Source organism: Kogia breviceps, chromosome 16 (assembly GCF_026419965.1).
Source record: "Kogia breviceps isolate mKogBre1 chromosome 16, mKogBre1 haplotype 1, whole genome shotgun sequence".
NCBI lineage: Eukaryota > Metazoa > Chordata > Mammalia > Artiodactyla > Physeteridae > Kogia > Kogia breviceps.
In genome coordinates this window covers 24,335,524-24,357,317 of record NC_081325.1, presented here as the reverse complement: position 1 = coordinate 24,357,317, position 21,794 = coordinate 24,335,524, and the positions used below count along the sequence as shown (strand labels likewise).

The 21,794-nt window shown below is 39.7% G+C and overlaps 1 protein-coding gene and 1 long non-coding RNA gene across 4 annotated transcripts in view; one reads left to right on the top strand and one right to left on the bottom strand.

Moving 5' to 3' along the window:
* EPSTI1 (epithelial stromal interaction 1) overlaps positions 1-21,794 on the bottom strand; it is a 95,655-nt gene that overhangs the window by 45,080 nt on the left and 28,781 nt on the right. For all 3 annotated transcript variants that reach the window (XM_059042216.2, XM_067016829.1, XM_059042217.2), the window contains exon 6: positions 15,258-15,331. In XM_059042216.2, coding sequence (XP_058898199.1) covers positions 15,258-15,331 — 74 coding nt within the window. The remainder of the gene's footprint in view (positions 1-15,257; positions 15,332-21,794) is intronic.
* LOC136792818 (uncharacterized) overlaps positions 1-21,794 on the top strand; it is a 78,004-nt gene that overhangs the window by 52,500 nt on the left and 3,710 nt on the right. The window lies entirely within an intron of this gene.

Below are 21,794 nucleotides of genomic sequence, written 5' to 3'. Positions count from 1 at the left end.
TGACACTCAGACTTCACTGTAGGGCTGTGGAATATCCCTCCCCTACAACACCTCACTCCACACTGGTGTCATATTAGGCCCTTCACCCTCCAGGGGTCTCTCGCCTAGTCATCTCACCGCCCTCATGCTTTGACTACTCACAGGATACACAGAGCTGCTAATCCATAACTCTTAACAATTTATGAGTCATGGACCCCTTTGGAATTCAGAAATGGACCCTCTCCCTACACACACACACACACACACACACACACACACACACACACACACACACCTTTATACACACACACACACACACACACACACACACACACACACACACACACACACACACACACACACACACACACACACACACACACACCTTTATACTTGATTTGTACCTTCCACGGAAGGTAAGAAAGAAGTGCTGCCAGTTCTGGTCTCTATTTCTGGCATCTCTTTTTAGCTCTGAGAGACTGTGATAGATGGACCTAGACGAATCCTTTGTTTTAATAAGTTGCTTTTTCCTTAAAAATCCACACCATCATCCCAGTTCCTCCCCTCATGTATGTCAAGCATGAATATTGGAATTGTTTCCCAGTCCTTACTGTAACAACTGCCCCATTCTGCTTACCAGTGATGAATTTCAGTTCCTTTGTCCTTTCTGCATGTAATTTGTGGGATTTTGATCCCCTTACTCCATATTCACAATCAAATAGCTCAGCAAGGCCAGACTTATACTGCACCAGACCCTTGCAGCCTGCTCCCCTTCCGCTTCCTTCCTTGTCATACCTCTGCTTCCCCCTAATACTTCAGGCTGATGCTAAGATCCACTTTATCAAGTATTTAGGGCATGGGCATCAAAGGAGACACAAATGGTCTGGTAAAAATAAATGGTATCCAGTGAGGGGGGGAATCAAAAAAGGAATTAGAAGTTAAACAGATGCCAACATCACTTCAAATAATTACTTAGGTAGAACATGGCATTTGAACAAGGTCAGAAGCTTGAGATGGGAAAGGAAGAGCTGAAAGTTAAGCAACAAACATAACCCTGAGAAACACAAGGCTTCAGCAGCTGAGACAAGCAGGCTTTCCATTTGTCTAGGATTGCTTATCTTGCCCAGAATAGACAAGGAGACTAATGAAGTCACAGAGGCTGGAAGCTGCCCCATTGTCTGGGGCTTTATGAAGCCATCGGTCAAAAGCGCAAAAAGAAGAGTATTGCCAGAAGTTTGGTTGAGATTTCTGAATGTCTTTAGCTGAGAGCAGACCACGGGAGAAAGCAGTGAAAAAGAAGCACCATGATAATAAGCAAATAAGGAGCTTCAGACCAGGTAGGCTGGCAGCCCTGCGTTGTGTTCCAACATTTGCTTCTTCCCTGCCAATGCCAAGCACTAAGCTGGCTGGGTCGCTAACCACCAGGCATGGCCTTTGTGCCAACGACCACTGCCCCACTCATGCCACAAGATCAAATCATAATGACAGGGCCACAGGACTGTCAGAGGCATACAAGTGGGGAGGGGCCTGTGAAGAATGGTGGATAACTCCCAAGTGATTAACTATACAAACAAGACAAGTTCCAAGTTACCAGGCTAAATAGCATTTTTCTACTCTCAATACTGTAAATTCCACACATTGGCTGAACTGGATTGGAATTCCTGTAGGTAATTATGGTCGTATTTAATAAAAACAAAATATATGAACCTCCTGGAGGGGCAAAAGGAGGAACATCTACTGGCGGGGAAATCCAACAAAACTAAGAACCCTGGACTCTAGCACTGAGTCACCTTTTCATTGGGGTTCTTTCTTTGTCACCACTGTGACTCTGCCACCTACTGAGGGGGGTGATCCTCTCCCACTTTATCACTTTGACCTCGGCATAAATATAGGATCCCTTCCTTTATCCTCCATAGAACAACTGAGGATGGACCGCCAATAACAGACTGGTTTTGAAGATTTACTTAACTCATCTCCAACTTATGACACTTGTTCTTAGGGTGATGCCTATGGCTTATCCTAAAATGTCTCTTCAGGGTAGCATCACCTGGACATAATTCCATTGTAGCAGAGACTGCTAAATATCCATCAAAATGGAAGTTCTCCTCTTCTAGTCATACAACCTGACTACATTTCCTAGCCTCCCTTACTGCTAAGGCTGGCCACGTGGTTGAGTTTTGACCAATGGAATGAGGAAGGAAGTGATACACACCACTTCCAGGATGAACTAATAATAAGTTTCCTACGCATGCACCTCCATACATTTTCCTCCTCCTTCTGGCTGTCTGGAATAGAGGCAAACCACAGCACAAAGTTGGAAGTCATTTGTGTATTGAAGGTGGTAGCACTGCTAACAGTTTTTGGTGCCTGAATATCTGAGCGGAGGGCGTCTCCTCTCAAACCTGTTCGCCTATGTCTTACATGAGAAAAAAATAATAATAATGCTCAAGCAATTATTTATTTTGAGGTCTGTTGATCACAGCAATTAGCCAACCCTAGTAATACAACATAAATTTATATATACAAGAGAATTATCTCTCAATTTAGGTCATCAGTTCCACAAGTAGTACATAAGAAGAGGCCAAGAAGAGCTGAGGAAGAGTAGAAGAATAGAATTCTCAAGGATTAAGCTAGGCATCTGAGTTATTTCAGAACATTAGTCAGGGGAAGAGAATGTGGGAAAGGGGAGGAACCCACCCATCCTTAAGCTGTCTTGGTATCAGGTCTAGGAGCTGCCTAGGCCCAGAGTATAAAAACATATACTCATTTGTCCCAGTAGTTTGAGGACAGGTAGGGGTTTGGAAGGAGAAACTGAGGGTGAGAAAGTCAGGGAAGGAAAGGGATATGGCTGGTTATATTGCAATATGATGGAATATTAATGTTAATGGAGATTCATCAATCAAAAAGTTTTTGACCTTTTTGAAAGGATAAAATATACAGGAGAGGCCACAGAGAGTGAAATGTGTGTCTGTTGGCTCATTTAAATAGGACAGAAATGCAAAGATAATTCCTATAAGGCTTTTTAAAACAATAGTTAGAAAAGACAACTAGGGTTTCTAACGTTCATGGAAGAATCAGTTTACATGAAAAACAAACTTTTGGTTACCAAAGGAGAAGGGGGGAGAGGGATAAATTGGGAGTATGGGATTAACAGATGCACAGTACCATATATAAAAGAGATAAACAGCAAGGATTTAAAAAAGAATATGCTTAAAAACATTCACTTAGATCTGTAGGAGCTTGTGAATCAGGCTCCTGCCACTAATCACACCCCAGGGCTACAAGGTGCTACGCACCTTCCTCTACCTGGTTACCCACCAGGTAACTGCCAACTTTGCACCATGACAAGACACATAAGAACACGCTAATAGGGACTTCCCTGGCGGTCCAGTGGTTAAGACTTTGCCTTCCAATGCAGGGAGTATGTGTTCGATCCCTAGTCAGGGAGCTAAGATCCCACAGGACTTGCGGCCAAAAAAACCAAAACATAAAACAGAAGCAATATTGTAACAAATTCAAGAAAGATTTTTAAAAAATAGTCCACATCAAAAAAAAAGAACATACTAATAAAAATGTTAAACTACCGATTTTAAAGCTAAATAGTTATAATTTAAAAGGTACCCTCACTGAAAAAATACCAGTGACAAATCTCTCCCTGGTTCTTTTTATCTTGCTGGGAGTGATTGGGGCAGTTTTTCCTTCTCTCACCTCCCGTCAGCTGACACACAAATGCCAATGACTGCGGAGTGCAGACGGTGATATAAATGAGTGAAGTGAAGTGGGCCTAGATAGAGGGCAGGCCACAGGAGTGCAACTCAGTGATACTCACAGTACATAGCAAGAACTTACTAACCTAGTATATACTAACCTAGTATAGTGCTTGACACATACCATGTATGTATTGTTGAATAAATGAAAGCACATTTCCTAATGTGAGATATTATCAATACTTTTTTTTTTTGCTGTACGTGGGCCTCTCACTGCTGCAGCCTCTCCCGTTGCGGAGCACAGGCTCCGGACGCGCAGGCTCAGCGGCCATGGCTCACGGGCCCAGCCGCTCCGCGGCATGTGGGATCTTCCCAGACCGGGGCACGAACCCGCGTCCTGTGCATCGGCAGGTGGACTCTCAACCACTGCGCCACCAGGGAAGCCCTACATTTATATTTTTACCAGTGTAATAAATAAAAAATTTGTGCTTCTCTGATTGGTGAAGCTGAATATTTCATTTATTTATATTTCTTCTCTTTTAACCATTTGTTTCAAGCCCTTTGCCAATTTTTCTAGAGTTGCCTTTTTCATATTAATTTGTAAGCCTTCTTTGTGAAATTAAGCCTTTGCCCATTATTTTTGAGGCAAATAGTTTCTCCTAGACTATCACTTACTTGTAACGTAGTTCATTATGTCATCTATCATAGGTTTTTTCTGTAGTCAAATCTCTCTTTTTTTTCTTATGGCTTCCAAGTTGTGTATATAGCGTAGAAAGGAGTTTTACCACAAAATTATAAAAGCATTCTTCATTACATTCTAATTGTGCTGAATTAGTACAATTTGTCAAATTATCTGCCCTTTTGACACTGATTGAACAAATACCTTTATCAATAGCTAAAGTCCTAAATACTAAATTCCCGTATATCCATGGGTCTATTTGTAGACTCTCTCCCATTCACTAAATTTATTGATTACAGTGCCAATAACATTTTGTTATTACTACCATACCTATGTTGTATACGATACCTGGTACAAGCTTCTCCCTGTCCCTTCAGTTTTTCAGGTTTTGTCTATTTTTTTTTTTTTTTTTTTTTTTTTTTTTTTTGTGGTACACGGGCCTCTCACTGTTGTGGCCTCTCCCGTTGCGGAGCACAGGCTCCAGATGCACAGGCTCAGCGGCCATGGCTCACAGGCCCAGCTGTTCCGCAGTATGTGGGATCCTCCCGGACCGGGGCACGAACCCGTGTCCCCTGCATTGGCAGGCAGATTCTCAACCACTGCGCCACCAGGGAAGCCCTTGTCTATTTTTTAAAAATATTTTCTCTTTAAAAATGTTTTATCAAATTTCACAAAAGGTCCTGTTTCATTTATATATGAATAAGAGTGGAATTATCTTTACAATGTTGATTTTTTTCCCTTCTATAGTAAATAGATGATCTACATTTAATATTTTCATTTTATTTTAGGTATTTTATTTTATATATAGGTCTTTAGACTTATACTCACCTGTTTTACAGTGTGGATGACTATTGTAAATGAAATTTTCTTTCAATTATATTTTATAATGAGCTTTTGATGGTGTGTCTGATGGTGCAAAGACAGAAGTGTTTGCATATTGATTTTAGATTCATTCATGATAGTCAAACTATTTATTAGTTCTAATAATTTTTTATTTGATTTCCTTGAGAGGTTTTAGGTGAGCCATCAGAGGCACTTATCTCTTCCTTTCCAATATTTAAATTCTTTCTTTGTTAGAAATAGAAACTCTCTCTAATTTTCTATTTAAAAATCAGTATCAGTGATAAATAGCAAATGCCCTTCTTATCCTGTTCCAGACTTTACTGAGAAAGTTACCTTCTTATTCTGTTTTCAAACCAACTGGGCCTAGTGTCTTTTTTAGGTGAGATCAAACTACATTTTCCCTTCCATTTAGAGTTTTTATTCTATTCAGGTTTCAAGTCTAATATCATATATTTTCCTAGGAAATAAATTAGGAAGTCTGGGTTAAAAAAATTAACAGAAGTAGGACATAGTATTTCTCTTCTCAAATTTTGGTTATACTTCCTTTCTTATCCTTGGAGTTCTTCCTTATTCCTTACTCAGACAAGTCAAAAGTTTATCTATTTTACCAGAATTTTCCAAAAAACCTAGTTTTTGGTTTAATTTAGTGATGATAAATTTTTCTGTTCAACTTCATCACTTTTTCCCCTTTATTTATTCCTCCCTTCTATTTGTATTTATTTTATGGCTATAATCTTATCTTAGTAAAATGCTTAGTTATTTTATTTCCATTTTTTCTAAAAGCTTTTAAACTTCTGCATCTTCTAAATAATTTTGTAGTCACATCCCATGGATTTTAAAGTGGAATACTTTAAAATTTATGTCCTCTTATCCCAAAGTAATTTGTAATTTCAGTTTTGATTTCAAAACTTTTTATCCTAATAGTCTCCCCCCATCCTCCCAGGAAACCTGAATCTTTTAATTTTTTTTAATTGAATAATAATTAACATACAATATTATATTAGTTTCAGGTATGAAACATAGTGACCTGATATTTTTATACATTATGAAATGATCACTGCAATAAGTCTAGTGTGGTGACAGATGGTAATCCAACAACCCTTTAAAAAGGTAATTAGAAAAAAAATTTTAAGTGGATAGACTTTAAAATTTCTTATTGCTTAATTTCTAATTTTATTACATTTTTCTTAGGAATAGTGGCTTTATAGGATTTGGGGGTATTTTGGGAACTTACTAAGAGTTTTTGAGGCCTTAGTCATGGCCAATGGTAGTTAAGTCATATTTGTAAAGAATAGGTATTTTCATGAACTAGGTACAACACTTTGTAACTATGTCCCTGTTATCATGCCAAGTCATTGTTATTCATATCCTCTATTCCTTATGAAGTTTTTTGTTTCACATGATGACCTATTAATTTCTATGGAGAATAAAAGGAAAATTTGACAAATCCATAATCTATATTACAGACTTCAGCAGTTTTTGTTTCATATATTTCAAATCTATATTGATATTTACAGTTCACATTATCTTCAGGATTACATATTTTATGTGTATAAAATATTCTTTATCCTGTTGAATGCTTTTCATCTTGAATTCAATTTTGTCTCATATTAATATTGCTACATCTGCCTTCTTTTATTAGCATTTATGGATATATGTTCCATGACTTTGTTTTCCAACTCTTTTGTTTTATAGATATCTCTTAGAGTAGCATATAGCTAGATTTTTGCTTTTTTTTGAAGTCCAGGAACTTTTTTTTAAATAAGGAAATTTAGCCTATATACCTGTTTTGTGATTGATGTCTTGTTGCTTATAGAACTTCCACCCTCTTTTCTGCCTTTTGTTGTAATTATCAATTTTTCATTTGATTTTTTTTCTTCTTACGTTTTTGTTATATATCCTATTTGTACATACAATACAATTAAACATATAATAAACACATAATTACTTTTTTTCTATCAATATCTGGAATTCACTAGCATTCACTCATGCAAAAAAATAATAATTGTTTTACTTCCTATCCTTCTCTCTCCCTTGTGCCTCTTCCATAGCACTGAAATCCTCCATGATTTTAATTTCATCATGTTGATTCTTAATAATAAAAAAGAAAAAGAAAAAAGCTAATCAATATTTGGCTATAAATGTCATTGTCTTCTTTATTCATAAGTGTTCTGATATCTTACATCTTCCTCTTTCTTGGATTCCTTATTTGTTTGACCAGAGTTTATTTTGTGGCAGTTGTTTTCAGTAAAGATCTTAGAACTCATACAAAAGTGATAAAGTTGGCTGGCTGTGCAGGTAGCTTGTCTCCAGGATGGTGGGGGAGAGGGGGGTCACATATTCCCCCAGGTATAGTACATTTACCAGGAGCACTTTCCAGGCCCCAGGGTCTTCTCATGTGTCCAAAAGTTCGTAGGCTCTACCCTTGGAGATAAAGGCCGGACTCAGCTGGTCCCTCTCTCTTACTTCTTCCTCTGCTATCCTTGTTTGGAGTTCCTTTATACTCTACCTTTTCCCTTCAAGCACTATGCTAGATTTGTTACATGGGTTATATTCATTAATCTTCAAGTTAGCAAAATATTAGCCCCACCCCATGCTATATATGAGGAAACCTAGGCTCAATGTTAGGAGAGAGGTTAAAGTTTGAGACCAGGCAGGCAGTCTGATCCTAGATCTACCCTCCCAAGAGGAGCACTGATAGTACCAGGTTCCAATGATGAGATACTTAAGTGAAACTATTTTATAAATAAGGCACCAGTCAACTTTTATCTTTAACCAATTATTAACTACATCCTGAAAAAGATAGAAGCTGTTCCTGACATCCAGGAGCTGCCCTGGCATTCACAGCTAAGCCTTGTTGTTCTCCTATTGAAAGTAATTTCACAATATCAATATCAGAGGAGGGTACTTTACGATGGTGATGAATCATGAAAAAAAAGACCACTCCATGATATGTCTGAACAAAGAAAGATACATGAACCTTGTCTAAACCACAAAAGTGACCACCCAACATTTTGGCTAACAAGAGTGACTGCTGCTTATTTATCAATTACAGTATTAATTAATTAATTAAAAGTATCTTCCCTCCTTTTAAATAAGATTAAGATACCTGATACCTACTTTGCTGTACATCTGAAACTAACACAACATTGTTAATCAATTGTACTCCAATATAAAAAAGTTTAAAAAAAAAAAAGATACCTGATACCTAAACACTATTACCCCTGCTTCCTGATAACAGCCAACCCAGAACAAAAGCCTGCTTCCTCAAACCCTCTCCTGAAATCAACCCGACAGAGGCCCAAACCCAGTCAGTCCTTTCTGACATCTTCTTACTAAGGCGGCTCACAATTCCCCCATCATGCGGCTAGAGAATTTGGAATTTATTTCATAAGCAATGGGAAATAATCAAGGCTTTTGGAATAGGATAGTGACATGACAAAAGCTGTGCTGTAGAAAATGAAATCTGACAAACATATAAGACAATCGAGAAAAGAGACTGTTGGCAAAGAGAGTAAGAAAGCCATTCCAGTAACTCAGGGGATGACGAGGAGACAGAAGCCATAATGCAAGTGGCATGTGATAAATACCTATATGAAGGTAGTGACAGTGGGAATGAAAATGAGTTAACATTCACTAGGACATCTGCAGGAAGAATTGATAGTGGGTAGAAATTTTAACCATCAACATGATTTAACATTCAGTAGACAGGGATTCTCTCAGATTTCTCATAAACTGTTCAGTCTCATTCTGAACAAAATAGAGGATTTTTGTACCTGTAAGTTCACTTCATTAGCATAAGATAGAAAGTTATGAATAGGATGACTTTCAGTTCACCTTCCTGGGATTATAAAATGTGAGGTTGCATTTAAGCCTACCATATGGATAAGGGATCAGTTTAGCCCCTAAGTGTCTTTTGGAAGCTCCCACGAAGGGCATTAGAAGTTTAGTGAGCATATTAGACGACAAACTTGGAACCTAAGTGTGCATATTCAGCAGACCTGCCTGGATCCTCAGCTCTAGGAAACTAAAGCAGATGAAGATGTGCCTCCTAGGAACCAATCACACTATCATTCAAATGGAAATTAAAGAGATGCGTGGTTCCAATGGCGGAAATGAAGAAAACTTCCCGACATTACCATCGGCAGGCTGAGCTCATGGTGGTGCTTGGCAATTTAGAAGTAAGAAGGTCCTACTTTGGAATGAGCTTGGTTCCAAGGGCTTTTTCAACCAAGGTTTTAAGAACTGAGCTCCTTCTCCCCCCGGAAATACTGGTACCTAGGAGTACAGTCCAGCTAGGAGAGCTCACAAAAGCCCATGTACCCTACAGGAAGCTTAACTGTGGAATTAATCCAGTGTTGGACCTGGAAAAGGATGTCCTTCGGGTCTGAGGAAAATCAGAGAAAGCAGACATACTTCCTCAGTTTTTCTTTTGCCTCTTGCAGGCAAAATTTAGATCTTCCTTGGAAGAATCAGAAGTCAGTTTTGCCCAAGTCTTTATCTCTGAACTGACCTTCTCCACAGGCCCCCACATGTAGCTACAGGGCTTATCACCCCCACCCTAGCCCGATAATCCTGACCTTGTGAGTTCAGCACACCTCTGAATTACTCATTATCCCTGGTCCTCCAAATCTCAAGACCAAGATTTGGCTGCATTGCTCACTATGTCTGTGACTTTGAATTACTCAACCCTCCACCTGTAAAATGAAGATGATATATCCCTAATAGGGTCGATCTAAACATTAAATGAAAAAATGTATATAATATGCCTAACACTGCTGACACTCCATAGGTTCTCAATAATACAGCAGCTTATTACTTTGAAATAACATTTAAAAGAGCCAAGCACTTTGTATATTTTTAAAACTATACAGATGTACAATCTATTAGATTAAATGATTATTAGATATGAGTTAAAATTGTAAATGCTTAAAATATACCCAATTCTCATCTCTCCAGCAAATCCTTAAGAGAACATTGTTTTTCCTAACACCTGCACCCAAAATGCATCTGATTTCCCCATTCACAGCTTACCCTAACCCCCATAACTCATTACATGGGCTCAAAATTCAAATCTGTCTCGACATCCATCCAAAAACCACATGGTGAGAAAGATGACTGCGATTCAAAATAAATTACCATTTAAATTTCAAATGCTGAAATTTAAATAATCTAAATCACAGCATCCTTTCTTTGTAACAAAACACACACACACAAAGGTTTATTAACTGTTACTTCAAATCTACCAGTAATATTGACTAATTAAAAAGGCCATCCTGAAAAATCACATTTGTCTTTTTATAAATAGTAAAGAATGACAGAGTAAAATAATGGTGAAAACTATGCCAAGGTTAGAAGCCTATTTCTACCCTTCACCTTCATGCTCAAGAATCCTAGTACTAGGGGCTTCCCTGGTGGCGCAGTGGTTGAGAGTCCGCCTGCCGATGCAGGGGACACGAGTTCGTGCCCCGGTCCGGGAAGATCCCACGTGCCACGGAGCGGCTGGGCCCGTGAGCCATGGCCGCTGAGCCTGCGCATCCGGAGCCTGTGCCCCGCAACGGGAGAGGCCACAACAGTGAGAGGCCCACGTACAGCAAAAAAAAAAAAAAAAAAAAAAAAAATCCTATAACTAACTCTACACTGTGAAATTAGAGTCTGTCCCCAGCCAGAGTAACAGACTTAATGCACCATTAATCTGGTCTGTTCTCAGCTGCCAATTGAAATAGTCACAGTCATTTGATTTTTAAGGAAAAGACAGTACTGCAGAAGTACATTCCAGAGGTCTTTTCATAAAAACCATCCCGTGTGCTCCATCTGCACATGCAATCTGCTTGTGTATATTTTCAGCCAGCTTGCATGGCAGATTAATGCATACAATTAGAAAGCAACCCCACAGGCATTCGATAAACTGCTTTCACTATTACACTCAGGAGAGTCCCTCTGGATGTCAATAAAAGCCTAGTTTTCTGCCTGTTAGCTAAATAATTGACAACACTAAAAATAATCAGAAGCAAATGAACGAAGTCAGGAACAAGGTGGTAAGAAAGAATACATTAAGATTCTCATGGTGGTGCCCCAGGATGATATCATGAGCTTTTTCTCCAGCAACTTGGATTTACATTCTGCTCAAGTCCATGGTTGCCCTTCTCTACAGAAAAAACAAAGAACACCATTCCTAGTCTGCTATTTGAAACACATATCACAGCACTGAAAGAATTCCTTATTTGTGTTTCTATTCTGTGATCATTAGTCTGACAGCTTCAGGAGAATCTAATTTTTTGGCGAAGGGGATGGAATAGGGAACAGCCTGGTTGGTCTAGTGAAAACTTTGTGCTGTTAAAATTCTAAGAGCTCTCGGACTTCCCTGGTGGCACAGTGGTTAAGAATCTGCCTGCAAACGCAGGGGACACGGGTTTGAGCCCTGGTCCAGGAAGATCCCACATGCTGCAGAGCAGCTAAGCCCATGAGCCACAACTACTGAGCCTACACTCTAGAGCCCGTGAGCCACAACTACTGAGCCCACGTGCCACAACTACTAAAGCCTGCATGCCTAGAGCCCACGCTCCACAACGAGAAGCCACCGCAATGAGAAGCCCGCGCACCGCAATGAAGAGTAGCTCCTGCTCGCTGCAACTAGGAAAGCCTGCGCACAGCAACAGAGACCCAATAGAGCCAAAAATAAATAAATACATAAAAATTAAATGTGATACAGCAGAAACTAACACACCATTGTAAAGAAATTATACTCCAATAAAGATGTTTAAAAAAATTCTAATAGCTCTCCTATACAATTCTTCCACCATAAATTGATTCTAAGAAAATATGATAAAGGCTTGTTATACAGAGGATCCATCTTATATAAGAAGTTTCTTTCATATTTCTGACTATATAATGGTCATTCATTTCATTAGCTATTGGTCTTTCAATTTCAAAAGTACTGCGAAACAAAATATATTTTAAAAATACACACATATACTTCTTCTTGTGTTTCTCAATAGGCTTTAACAATCAATTTGAGATATTTCTCATTTTTAGCCAACTTCTCTTTTTCTTGGTCAACTGGGACTTTTATGATATGCAGAAGAAAGATCAAGAGTGAAATGTGCATGTAATTGAATTCAGCTCCACTGATAGTGTGTGAGGTGCCTGAGGGTAGAACTCTTCTTTCTTTACAGAAAAAGGATGATCTCTAGTATTCAGTAAAACACAAACTCAAGAAGCTGGAGGAGTAGAAAAAAAAAGGTTTGATGACACAATCTCCCACATCCTTTAAAACTCCAAGAATCTCTCATCCTTCACTTTATCATGTTTAAAACTCCCTAGAGGATAGACTTGTTCAACTTCCCAGTCCTGTACCTAAGACCCCTCATTGGTAAGCAGGTCTTCCCTTTTCCAGTGTAAACAAGGATGCCACAAGATAAATACATTTATTCTTATTGTGTCTCCAGGCTACAAATGCCCCCATGGCATTTGGGGGCATTCAACTTCTCTGATTGGCTGAGAAATCAACTCTCATCCATTCTCTACCAAAGAAGGGGGAGGCAATAATACTTTACCCTTAATCTATTGCCTGCCGCCCTCTATCTCTCTCTAAGACAGCCAACTTCTCCTGGTGTTTAGCTTCACACCAGCTTCCTGATCCCCATGTCTGCCTTAGAACAAAAGTGGGGAAAGATAACGTCATTCTTCAGCATTTCCACACAACCCCATTCTATCTCCCACTCTTTTCCTGGTCTGGGTAGCGGAGGCCAGGTACCCAACTTGCTAATGGGCAAAGTGAAGTGCTGAGAAACTTCTTTTTTTTTTTTTTTTTTTTTTTTTTTTTTTTTTTTTTTTTTGTGGTATGCGGGCCTCTCACTGTTGTGGCCTCTCCCATTGCGGAGCACAGGCTCCGGACGCGCAGGCCTAGCGGCCATGGCTCACGGGCTTAGTTGCTCCGCGGCATGTGGGATCTTCCCGGACCAGGGCACGAACCCGTGTCTCCTGCATCGGCAGGCGGATTCTCAACCACTGCGCCACCAGGGAAGCCCTGAGAAACTTCTTTTACACTCCAACCTCTGAGTCTTAAAGCAAGGAGCTGTTGCTTACAGTAGAGGCAGGAGAATCTCAGCGGAATGAGAAAACCAGAGGATGCTATACTTGGAGGAGGGACACACTTTAGGGTGTCACATATGCTCACCCCAACATCAGAATGATCTTAAATTCTACAAATGAGGTATAACAACGGGAATAGATAAGAGGAGGCAGTCAGTACAGTCCATCAGAAAGTGGGAGGCTGATGACTAGTTCTGGTGGAACCAGAAATCTCTAAACAGTCTCTAGAAAATAAGCTGTCTGATCCCATTCAACAAGAACCTCTGTAAGAAGTTACATATCGGGCTTCCCTGGTGGCGCAGTGGTTGAGAGTCCACCTGCCAATGCAGGGGACACGGGTTCGTGTCCCGGTCCGGGAAGATCCCACATGCCGTGGAGCGGCTGGGACCGTGAGCCATGGCCGCTGAGCCTGCGCGTCCGGAGCCTGTGCTCCGCAATGGGAGAGGCCACAACAGTGAGAGGCCCGCATACCACAAAGAAAAAAAAAAAAAGAAGTTACATATCAAGTCCCCATGAAATTCAGCCACTTATATACCATTTATTTTTTAAATAAATTTTTAATAAGATTTTTAAAATAAATTTATTTATTTTATTTATATTTATTTTTGGCTGCATTGGGTCTTCGTTGCAGTGCATGGGCTTCTCATGGTGGTGGCTTCTCTTGTTGCAGAGCACTGGCTTTAGGGCCGCGGGGCTTCAGTAGTTGCAGCATGCAGGCTCAGTAATCATGGCTCGCAGGCTCTAGAGCACAGGCTCAGTAGTTGTGGTACACGGGCTTAGTTGCTCCACAGCATGTGGTATCTTCCCGGACCAGGGCTCAAACCCATGTCCCCTGCATTGGCAGGTGGATTCCTTTTTTTTTTTTTTTTTTTTTTGGTGGTACATGGGCCTCTCCCTGCTGTGGCCTCTCCCGTTGTGGAGCACAGGCTCCGGACGCATAGGCCCAGCGGCCATGGCTCACGGGCCCAGCCGCTCCGCGGCATGTGGGATATTCCTGGACCGGGGCACGAACTCGTGTCCCCTGCATCGGCAGGCGGATTCTCAACCACTGCGCTACCAGGGAAGCCCAGGCAGGTGGATTCTTAACCACTGCACCACCAGGGAAGCCCTATATAAGATATTTTATTTAATCCTTACAAATGGCCAATGGGAGAGATATTACCAACCCTAATTTTTTTTAGAAAAACTAAGCTTTAAAGAGGTTTAGTAGTTTGTCCAAGGTCACAGCTGGAGAATGGAGCTAGGATTTTGAACCCAAATCTGCTTGGTTTTAATTCTACCATATTTGGAATTAACCTAGGAACAGAAATATGGTTCTTTGGTTTTGTCTATTCTTTTAAGCAGTGTGCAAGTAACCTAGCTACTTAGAGCTGGAACACAAACTAATCTTTAAAGCTTGTATGAGAGAGTAGATTATCTACATTATAAAGCACATAGTAGTTGCCCTTACATGTTAGCTGCTGTAATTCACAAGTCATACTGGAAAAAGTACCTTGATGTATGACCACCAATTGGGAGCTTTGCTGATAATTGTGAAATTATTTCTCAATTCTTGTTTACAGAAATATAAGTCCTCAGTCCATTAGGTAAATCCCTAGTTAGTTTACATTCTGCTTGGGTACTTCTTTCAAACAACATCTTCCTTATATTGGTGTTTTGTAAGTTTTCATAATCAAAAGTAACCTAGATCACCAAAAAGCAAGCCCTCCAAGTTATTTAGAATGCAGAATTTCTCAAATTTGGCAGTATTCTTTCTAATCTGTTGACTACTAAAGAATACTTTAATGAGTATAGATATCTCCAAACTTAGAACCTCACTTCTAGAGTTCAGTTACATAATTAATAGTCAACAATCCAACAGCAGATGTTTTGAATAGTTACTATCACCTAGAATTTAAAAGCACAGTGAACAATATGTCTATAAAAGGTACAAAGTTCTGAAAATATAAATTTACCATTGCTGATGTTCTCTAAAAGCTTCTCTTCTGAGGTTTTCTTGAAGTCTCTTTTTCTCCTCTAGTTTATTGCTCTGAAATGTCAAGTATCAAAATGTAATCCATTAGGATAGCTTTCAGCAGAATTATGATGTTAAAGTTACCCAAGGTCCAAAATCTTTAGGCTTAAGTGGCCTCAGTAGTCCAATATGGTACCTACCAGGGCTTCCAAGGTGATAACCCTCTCACAAGCCATGTGCCCTACACTGAAAGCCAGGAGCTTCAAGTTCTTTCCATGGCTCCCCTCTCCCAACTTGATTGGTATAATCACAGAATCAGTATTTCACATTTTTACCTTAGTTCAGATGATAGCAACATTTATATCTTAAGCAGTGTTTTCAAAATGTTCTAAGGAAAACATGAAATTTCCACACCAATCATGTTAAATTAAAAGCATAATAAATGATTAAATAGATGATACAAAATATGTACATATATATATAAATGGTTATATAGTTGATACTACATATATATCTCCACATTACAATAAAGCATTCAGGAAAAGATTTTCAACAAGCCAATTCAATTCCCTTCTGACTTAGAATCAGATACTTAAAGCTGTTGAGAGACTGAACAGCAAATGTCAAAAAAAAGCCATCCACTTGAATAGAAGAATCCTCTCATTTTTTAAATTAGTTGTTTGGAGAGTCTAGAGATAAAGAACTTCACATTTGATGTTACTGTCACCATGGCTCTGGCATATTTTAATCCAACTTAATAACCCAGAAACACTTGTGGTTTTTTTACTATGATACAACTGTTATTTTTTTTAATTTGCCTGTGAAAAACAAGTAGACTTCCTAGACAACAGATTTAATGGGGAGTTGAAACAAGTTCTATAACACAGGAGAGACTTGAAGATTTAATTGAATCCAAGGGAGAAGTCAAGCAGCTGGATTTGCTTTAAAAAAAAAAAAAATGGACTTGTCCCTCAGGAAGACCTGTGAAAAGGGACTAATGGAAATCATCACTTCCAAACTCTAACATAAGTTTGGCTCCATCTTCCAAAGAGAGGAAAAAACTGTTCATATTGTTCATTTCCATGGAAGTCTTCATTCACACAGAACTATTTACTCATCCCATTTGAAAGGTAAAATGGATAATTTCAGTTTCAGAAAAAACATAAAGGAAATTTACTACAATCCAAGAGAATTGTAATACAATTCAATTGTAATTCAATTATAATACAAGGTAATTGGATTATTAATGAATCACAGTTCTAGAAAGCAAACTAACAGAAAATTGTACAACTGAATAAACATGATCTCAATCTAGAAAAAAATCCTGACTCATGAGACCAAAAGTAGTCAATTGTGATGAGCTCCCCACATCTCTGGGGGAAGAAAAGGGGGCCGGGAGGTAAAAGCAAGCAAGCAAGCAGTAGGTATTGATTAAACCAGGATTAGGGATGCTACTCAGAGAACAGTGAGAAAATCACACAAGCACTTAGAGACCAGGGTTGGGTTCCTTTAGCAAGGTCAGAAATTGGAACGTGGATTTTCATCTCTTCACTAATAAATTATCATTGGACTCAACTTACAAAAACAGTTACTCAGTAGCTAAATTCTATCCAACAAAGGTCTGTTTATCCCTCAAGAGTTGATGGAGAAGTATTTTGCAAAATACTGGAGTATTTAAGTATTCAATACCTACCACTGTGGTAGCTATTTTAGTACACTAATCCAAATACTTAGATTTAGTCAGACTACTTATTTCTTTCCATTTAACAGTGAGTTAAGGAATCACCCAACCATACTTATACATATACAAATATATAATATAAAAGATCTAAGAACATGAGGTCCAGAAGAAAAAATATGGAATGAGTTCTAGGTCCACCATCACTGAGTGACCTTAAACAAATCATTTAATATCACTGAATGTCACGTATTCAACAAACATTTCTCAAATGCCTATTATATGCTCAGTACTATGTTCTGTTAGATGCTGGGAATAAAAACAGAGCAGTGCCTACTCTGGAAAATTTCAGAAGCTAGCTGGGAACACAGACAAGAAAGCCATGATGGCAGTGTGTAAAATGTATTAGGGAATAGAGGTTTGCAACTATGTAATATGAATACAAAGAAAAAGCGCAGAAGTGGGCAATTGGGAAATGCTTTTAGCAGTTCCACAGACATTCATTCAGTGCCTTCTATGTGGGCAGACCCCATCCTGGGTTAGTGTTAGGGATAGGGTTAAGGTTAGCCAAACTTTGAAGAACATTTGGAATATGGTTTCTAACCTCGGGTTCATGAAGAAGCTGTTTGATAGGTGTATGCTCAGTTTTATGGAGTGTGAGTCCATAGCTTTCTTCAAATCTCCCTGGGGGCTGATGACCAAATAAAAGGATAAGAACCATAGGTCTGATGAGAGGTAGAAATTCTAGATAGAGACCAATCTTAAGCAAGAACTTTCCAGGAGGAAAAGGAGGTGATGGGAGCAAGGCTACTGCACTCCATTGTATGGTTTCTTACTGCCCAGGGGCTTAGCAGAGAGGTTAAAAAGGCTGAAATAGAGGCAGCATTCAGCTTACTTACCAAGGCTTGCATCCCAGCATGGGGTGTTTCAGCACAGCAGAGGTGTCTTTTTCTATTTCTCACAGAAGTACCATCTGTCACCAATCTGAGCACCCACAGAACTGACTGCCTGGGTGAAGAATCTGTTTCTAATTTGCACAAAGGCAATGATGGGATAGTAGTGGCCCTGAATAGGAAAAGGGCATTCCTATAACATATAATATTTTCAATATAGAAAGCCACAAGAGAATATGCCAGTTCAGGAAACCCCAAGAAGCCTGTGGATATAAATTCAAAGGGGTACATAGTGAGATGCGTGGAGAACAAGGTTGAGAAAGTAGGAAGAGGCAATTATAAAGAAATTTATATGCCAAGTAAAGGAGTTTGGACTTCATTAAAGGCAATGATGAGCCATTATGTTATTTTAAGCAGGATAGTAAGCAGCTCACCCTGAAAGCAATACGAAGGATAAGCCGCAGAAAGGACCACAAATATAAAAAACAGTGGTGTGGTTCTCACAGTAATCCAGGCCATAAATTATGAGTCCCAAATTAAGACAACGGGGACAGAAAAGAAAGGACAAATTCTAGAAAAATGTGGGGGGCAGAAATAAGAGGAGAGTAAAAAGAAATAGTAGGAGGTAGGCTATATTAATATAGAATGAGTCAAAAAAGGGGGGAAGATTACTGGTGACTATCATTTAAGAGCATTAGAATGAATATGAAGTCACTTTTGAACCTACTGGATTTGAGATACACCGTGGCACATCTAGAAAGAAATATCAAGCATACAGTAAAATATATGGTTCTGGGATTCAAGAATATGGTCTGGAGATGTGGATTTCAGAAATCAGCACACGCAAAATCCACAGACGTGGAAATGCGGGGGCTTTCACCTAAGAATATGGTGGCATAGGCACAGGGAAATGAGAGAAGATGAATGGATGGGACCTGGATAGAACATCAATAGCAGAAAAACAAGCAGAGGAAAAGGATCCAGATGAAATCCAGAGGGGTAGAATTTGAAGGACAAAGTACTATTTAAATCGTTACAATATTACAAACACTTGAGATAAGTTAGGAACTGAAGAGTCTCCACTGGGTTTTTCAACGAAGAGCTCATTAGTGATTCTTGGCTAGATAAATACCAATGAATTACTAGAGACAGAAGTCAAACTCAGCCCACCAAGGAACAAGTGAAGGTGAGGACTCAGAGAAGGGAAGTTTCGGAGTTAGCTGAGCTCAGCATCACCTGGGGGACTTTGTTTAAAACAGAGATTTTTTTTTTTTTTTTTTTGGTTCAGGTGATTGATAAGGAGTCAGTCTACATACTGGCATGTAGGAACCCAATGTGGTAGAAAAGGCTTTCAAGAAGCTGAGCTGTGATGCTTGAGAGGGAGGAGTTGAAAGCAAACCAGAACAGAGACACTTTGTTTTTAAGATGAGAGATTTCAGTATGATTATACCCCAAGAGAGAAAAACAGAAACAACAAGAAAGTTGCAGGAGAAAAGGAGGGTTAACCGATGGAGCAGTAATGTTCCCGGGGAGATGGAGGAAAGATGGGATGGGAAGCACGGGTGGGAGAATCCATCATAGCAACAAGGAAGAGCACTTTCTTATTCCTGCTGAGATGAGACCCAGGGGGTGGGGGCGGGGGGCGGGGGGCGGCGGGCAGAAACAGCAAAGGAAGAGTAAGGAAACAAAAAAATGTAGGTACTTCCAGCCTTGTGGTCTTTATTCACTAGAAGGTGGGAAATGAGGTCATGTGCTGAAAACAAAAGGTGAGGATAAGAAGAATGTGAAAGGAGGAAGATGTCGGTAATTAGAGATGAGCCTAGACTGCAAAGGAAAATGCTGTGCACTAGGAATTGTTAAAGACCCAGCTGGGAGGGAAGCCCGGCAATAATCTCGTGTGACAGAAAGAGCCAGTGTGTTTTTTTCTCCAGCAACCCAGTTCATGTGGGTTTATTTAATTTAGAAATAAATTAAACCAATCCACTTCATGTGTAAAATAAAAATCCTCTCTGCCTTCCACACAAGAGGTTGATATAATAGTAGAGTCAAGTGAATTAGGGCACTTCTTTACATGTATAATTAGGTCAGGGCACCCTTTTTCACTGCTTACTTAGGGCTACCCATTGTACAGAGATTTGCACCTATTGTATCCTTTAATCCCACCAGTCCCCTTATTATATTATTATACCCATTTTACAGCTAAGGAAAGTGAAACATAAAGAAGCTAACAGCTTACCCTTTTAGTACTAAAAGGAGAGGGCATTTTTGTGCCTACCACATGGGTTGTAATATATATATATATATATTTTGCGGTACGCGGGCCTCTCACTGCTGTGGCCTCTCCCGTTGCGGAGCACAGGCTCCGGACGTGCAGGCTCAGCGGCCATGGCTCACGGGCCCGGCCGCTCCGCGGCATGTGGGATCTTCCCAGACCGGGGCACGAACCCGCGTCCCCTGCATCGGCAGGCAGACTCTCAACCACCGCGCCACCAGCACAGCCATTATCGTTTCCCTGGGCCGTTTTCACACTGGCAATGTGAAGTATGCCATTTCTAGATGGCTAATGTCCATTTTTCTTTTATCTGACACAAGCTATTAAATGGGCTCACATTTAGTATGAAAAGCAACAGATTTATATACAACAGAGAGAGCTAAGGTCAGCGTGGCAGTCCAGGCCAATTAGCCAGAGAAATCAGGTCTGTGGAAGGACCAGAGTGGGCGGCTCCTTCTCTTGTAAGGCAATTTAGATTAATGCTCTTCAAACCAGTATGTGTACAAGAATCACCTGGGGAGCTTGTTAAAATGCAGGTTCTGTTTCAGAAGGTCTGGGGTGGGATTTGAGATTCTGTATGTCTAATAAGTGGTATCAAGGCTGCTGGTTCAAGGACCACATTTGATTGGGATGGATCTATATATAGCAACTCCCTTTCCCCATCTCTTACTTTTGGACAAATTTATACCAATAATCATTACACTTGTCATGTTAGAAAAGCCAACCCAGTTAAGACTTCTGTAGTTAATGATTGCTGTACATCTGGTGTTATAACTTGGAAAGGGAGGGAATGCTGCTTTTACTCAATGTTAAAGAAAACTGTTTCAGCCACTAACATTTCTGAATAGTATACATAATTTGACCAAAGAAGAAATGACCTATAAATGACCCACAAGCCAGCCAATTATGGGTATTAAATGACAACTAATAAATCACTTTTAGGATAAGAGATTACAACACAATTCTTTAGGATCTGCAAGCCCCTTAATTAGATTTGATGATTTTCTTAGTTGCACCTGAAATACAGAATGATTATGCTATGTAAATGGAATACCTGCTCTACAATCACAAGACTGAAGTGTGAACCTTCCTTTGAAGGAAAAAATGTGGCGGGGGTGGGGTTGAATGGAAAAGAGTGAGGAATAGAGAGGTAGAAAGAGAGAGAAAGACAGGTTTTAAAAAGTTATTATGAGAATCTTTTCAATGAAGGTATAATAGCTGATGACTTGGAAGTGAACTGCTGAATCAAATCTAGTAAACAAAGTACCTATACTCTTTTTTTTATACCTCCAGCATTTCAATTCCTCATGTATAAGTCCAGTCTTATCTCTACCCCAGAGCCTACATCTTTAGAGATGTAGCATCTCTACAGCTGTAGCATCTCTACATCTACACATGTTCCCAGCCTTGAGAGACAAGGAGGTGGGGCTTACAGACTCATTTTACAGGAATAGTTCAGAGAGGGGTAGGGGCCTGTCCAAGGTCACACAGCACAACAGGACACCTTGCAAGAAAGATTTAGTTTGCTCCCCAGCCAGGTAGAAAGTTACTCTTTCTAACTTTCTTTTCTTCTTAGTCTTTCTCGGGGAAAGAAAAGACTAACACTCTTGCACATTCCACAAGCCATCAGCTTTGGGCTTCATTAACTCTAGTAAAAATATCTATTGCTTGGTAAGCAGGTTTAAATTTTGACCA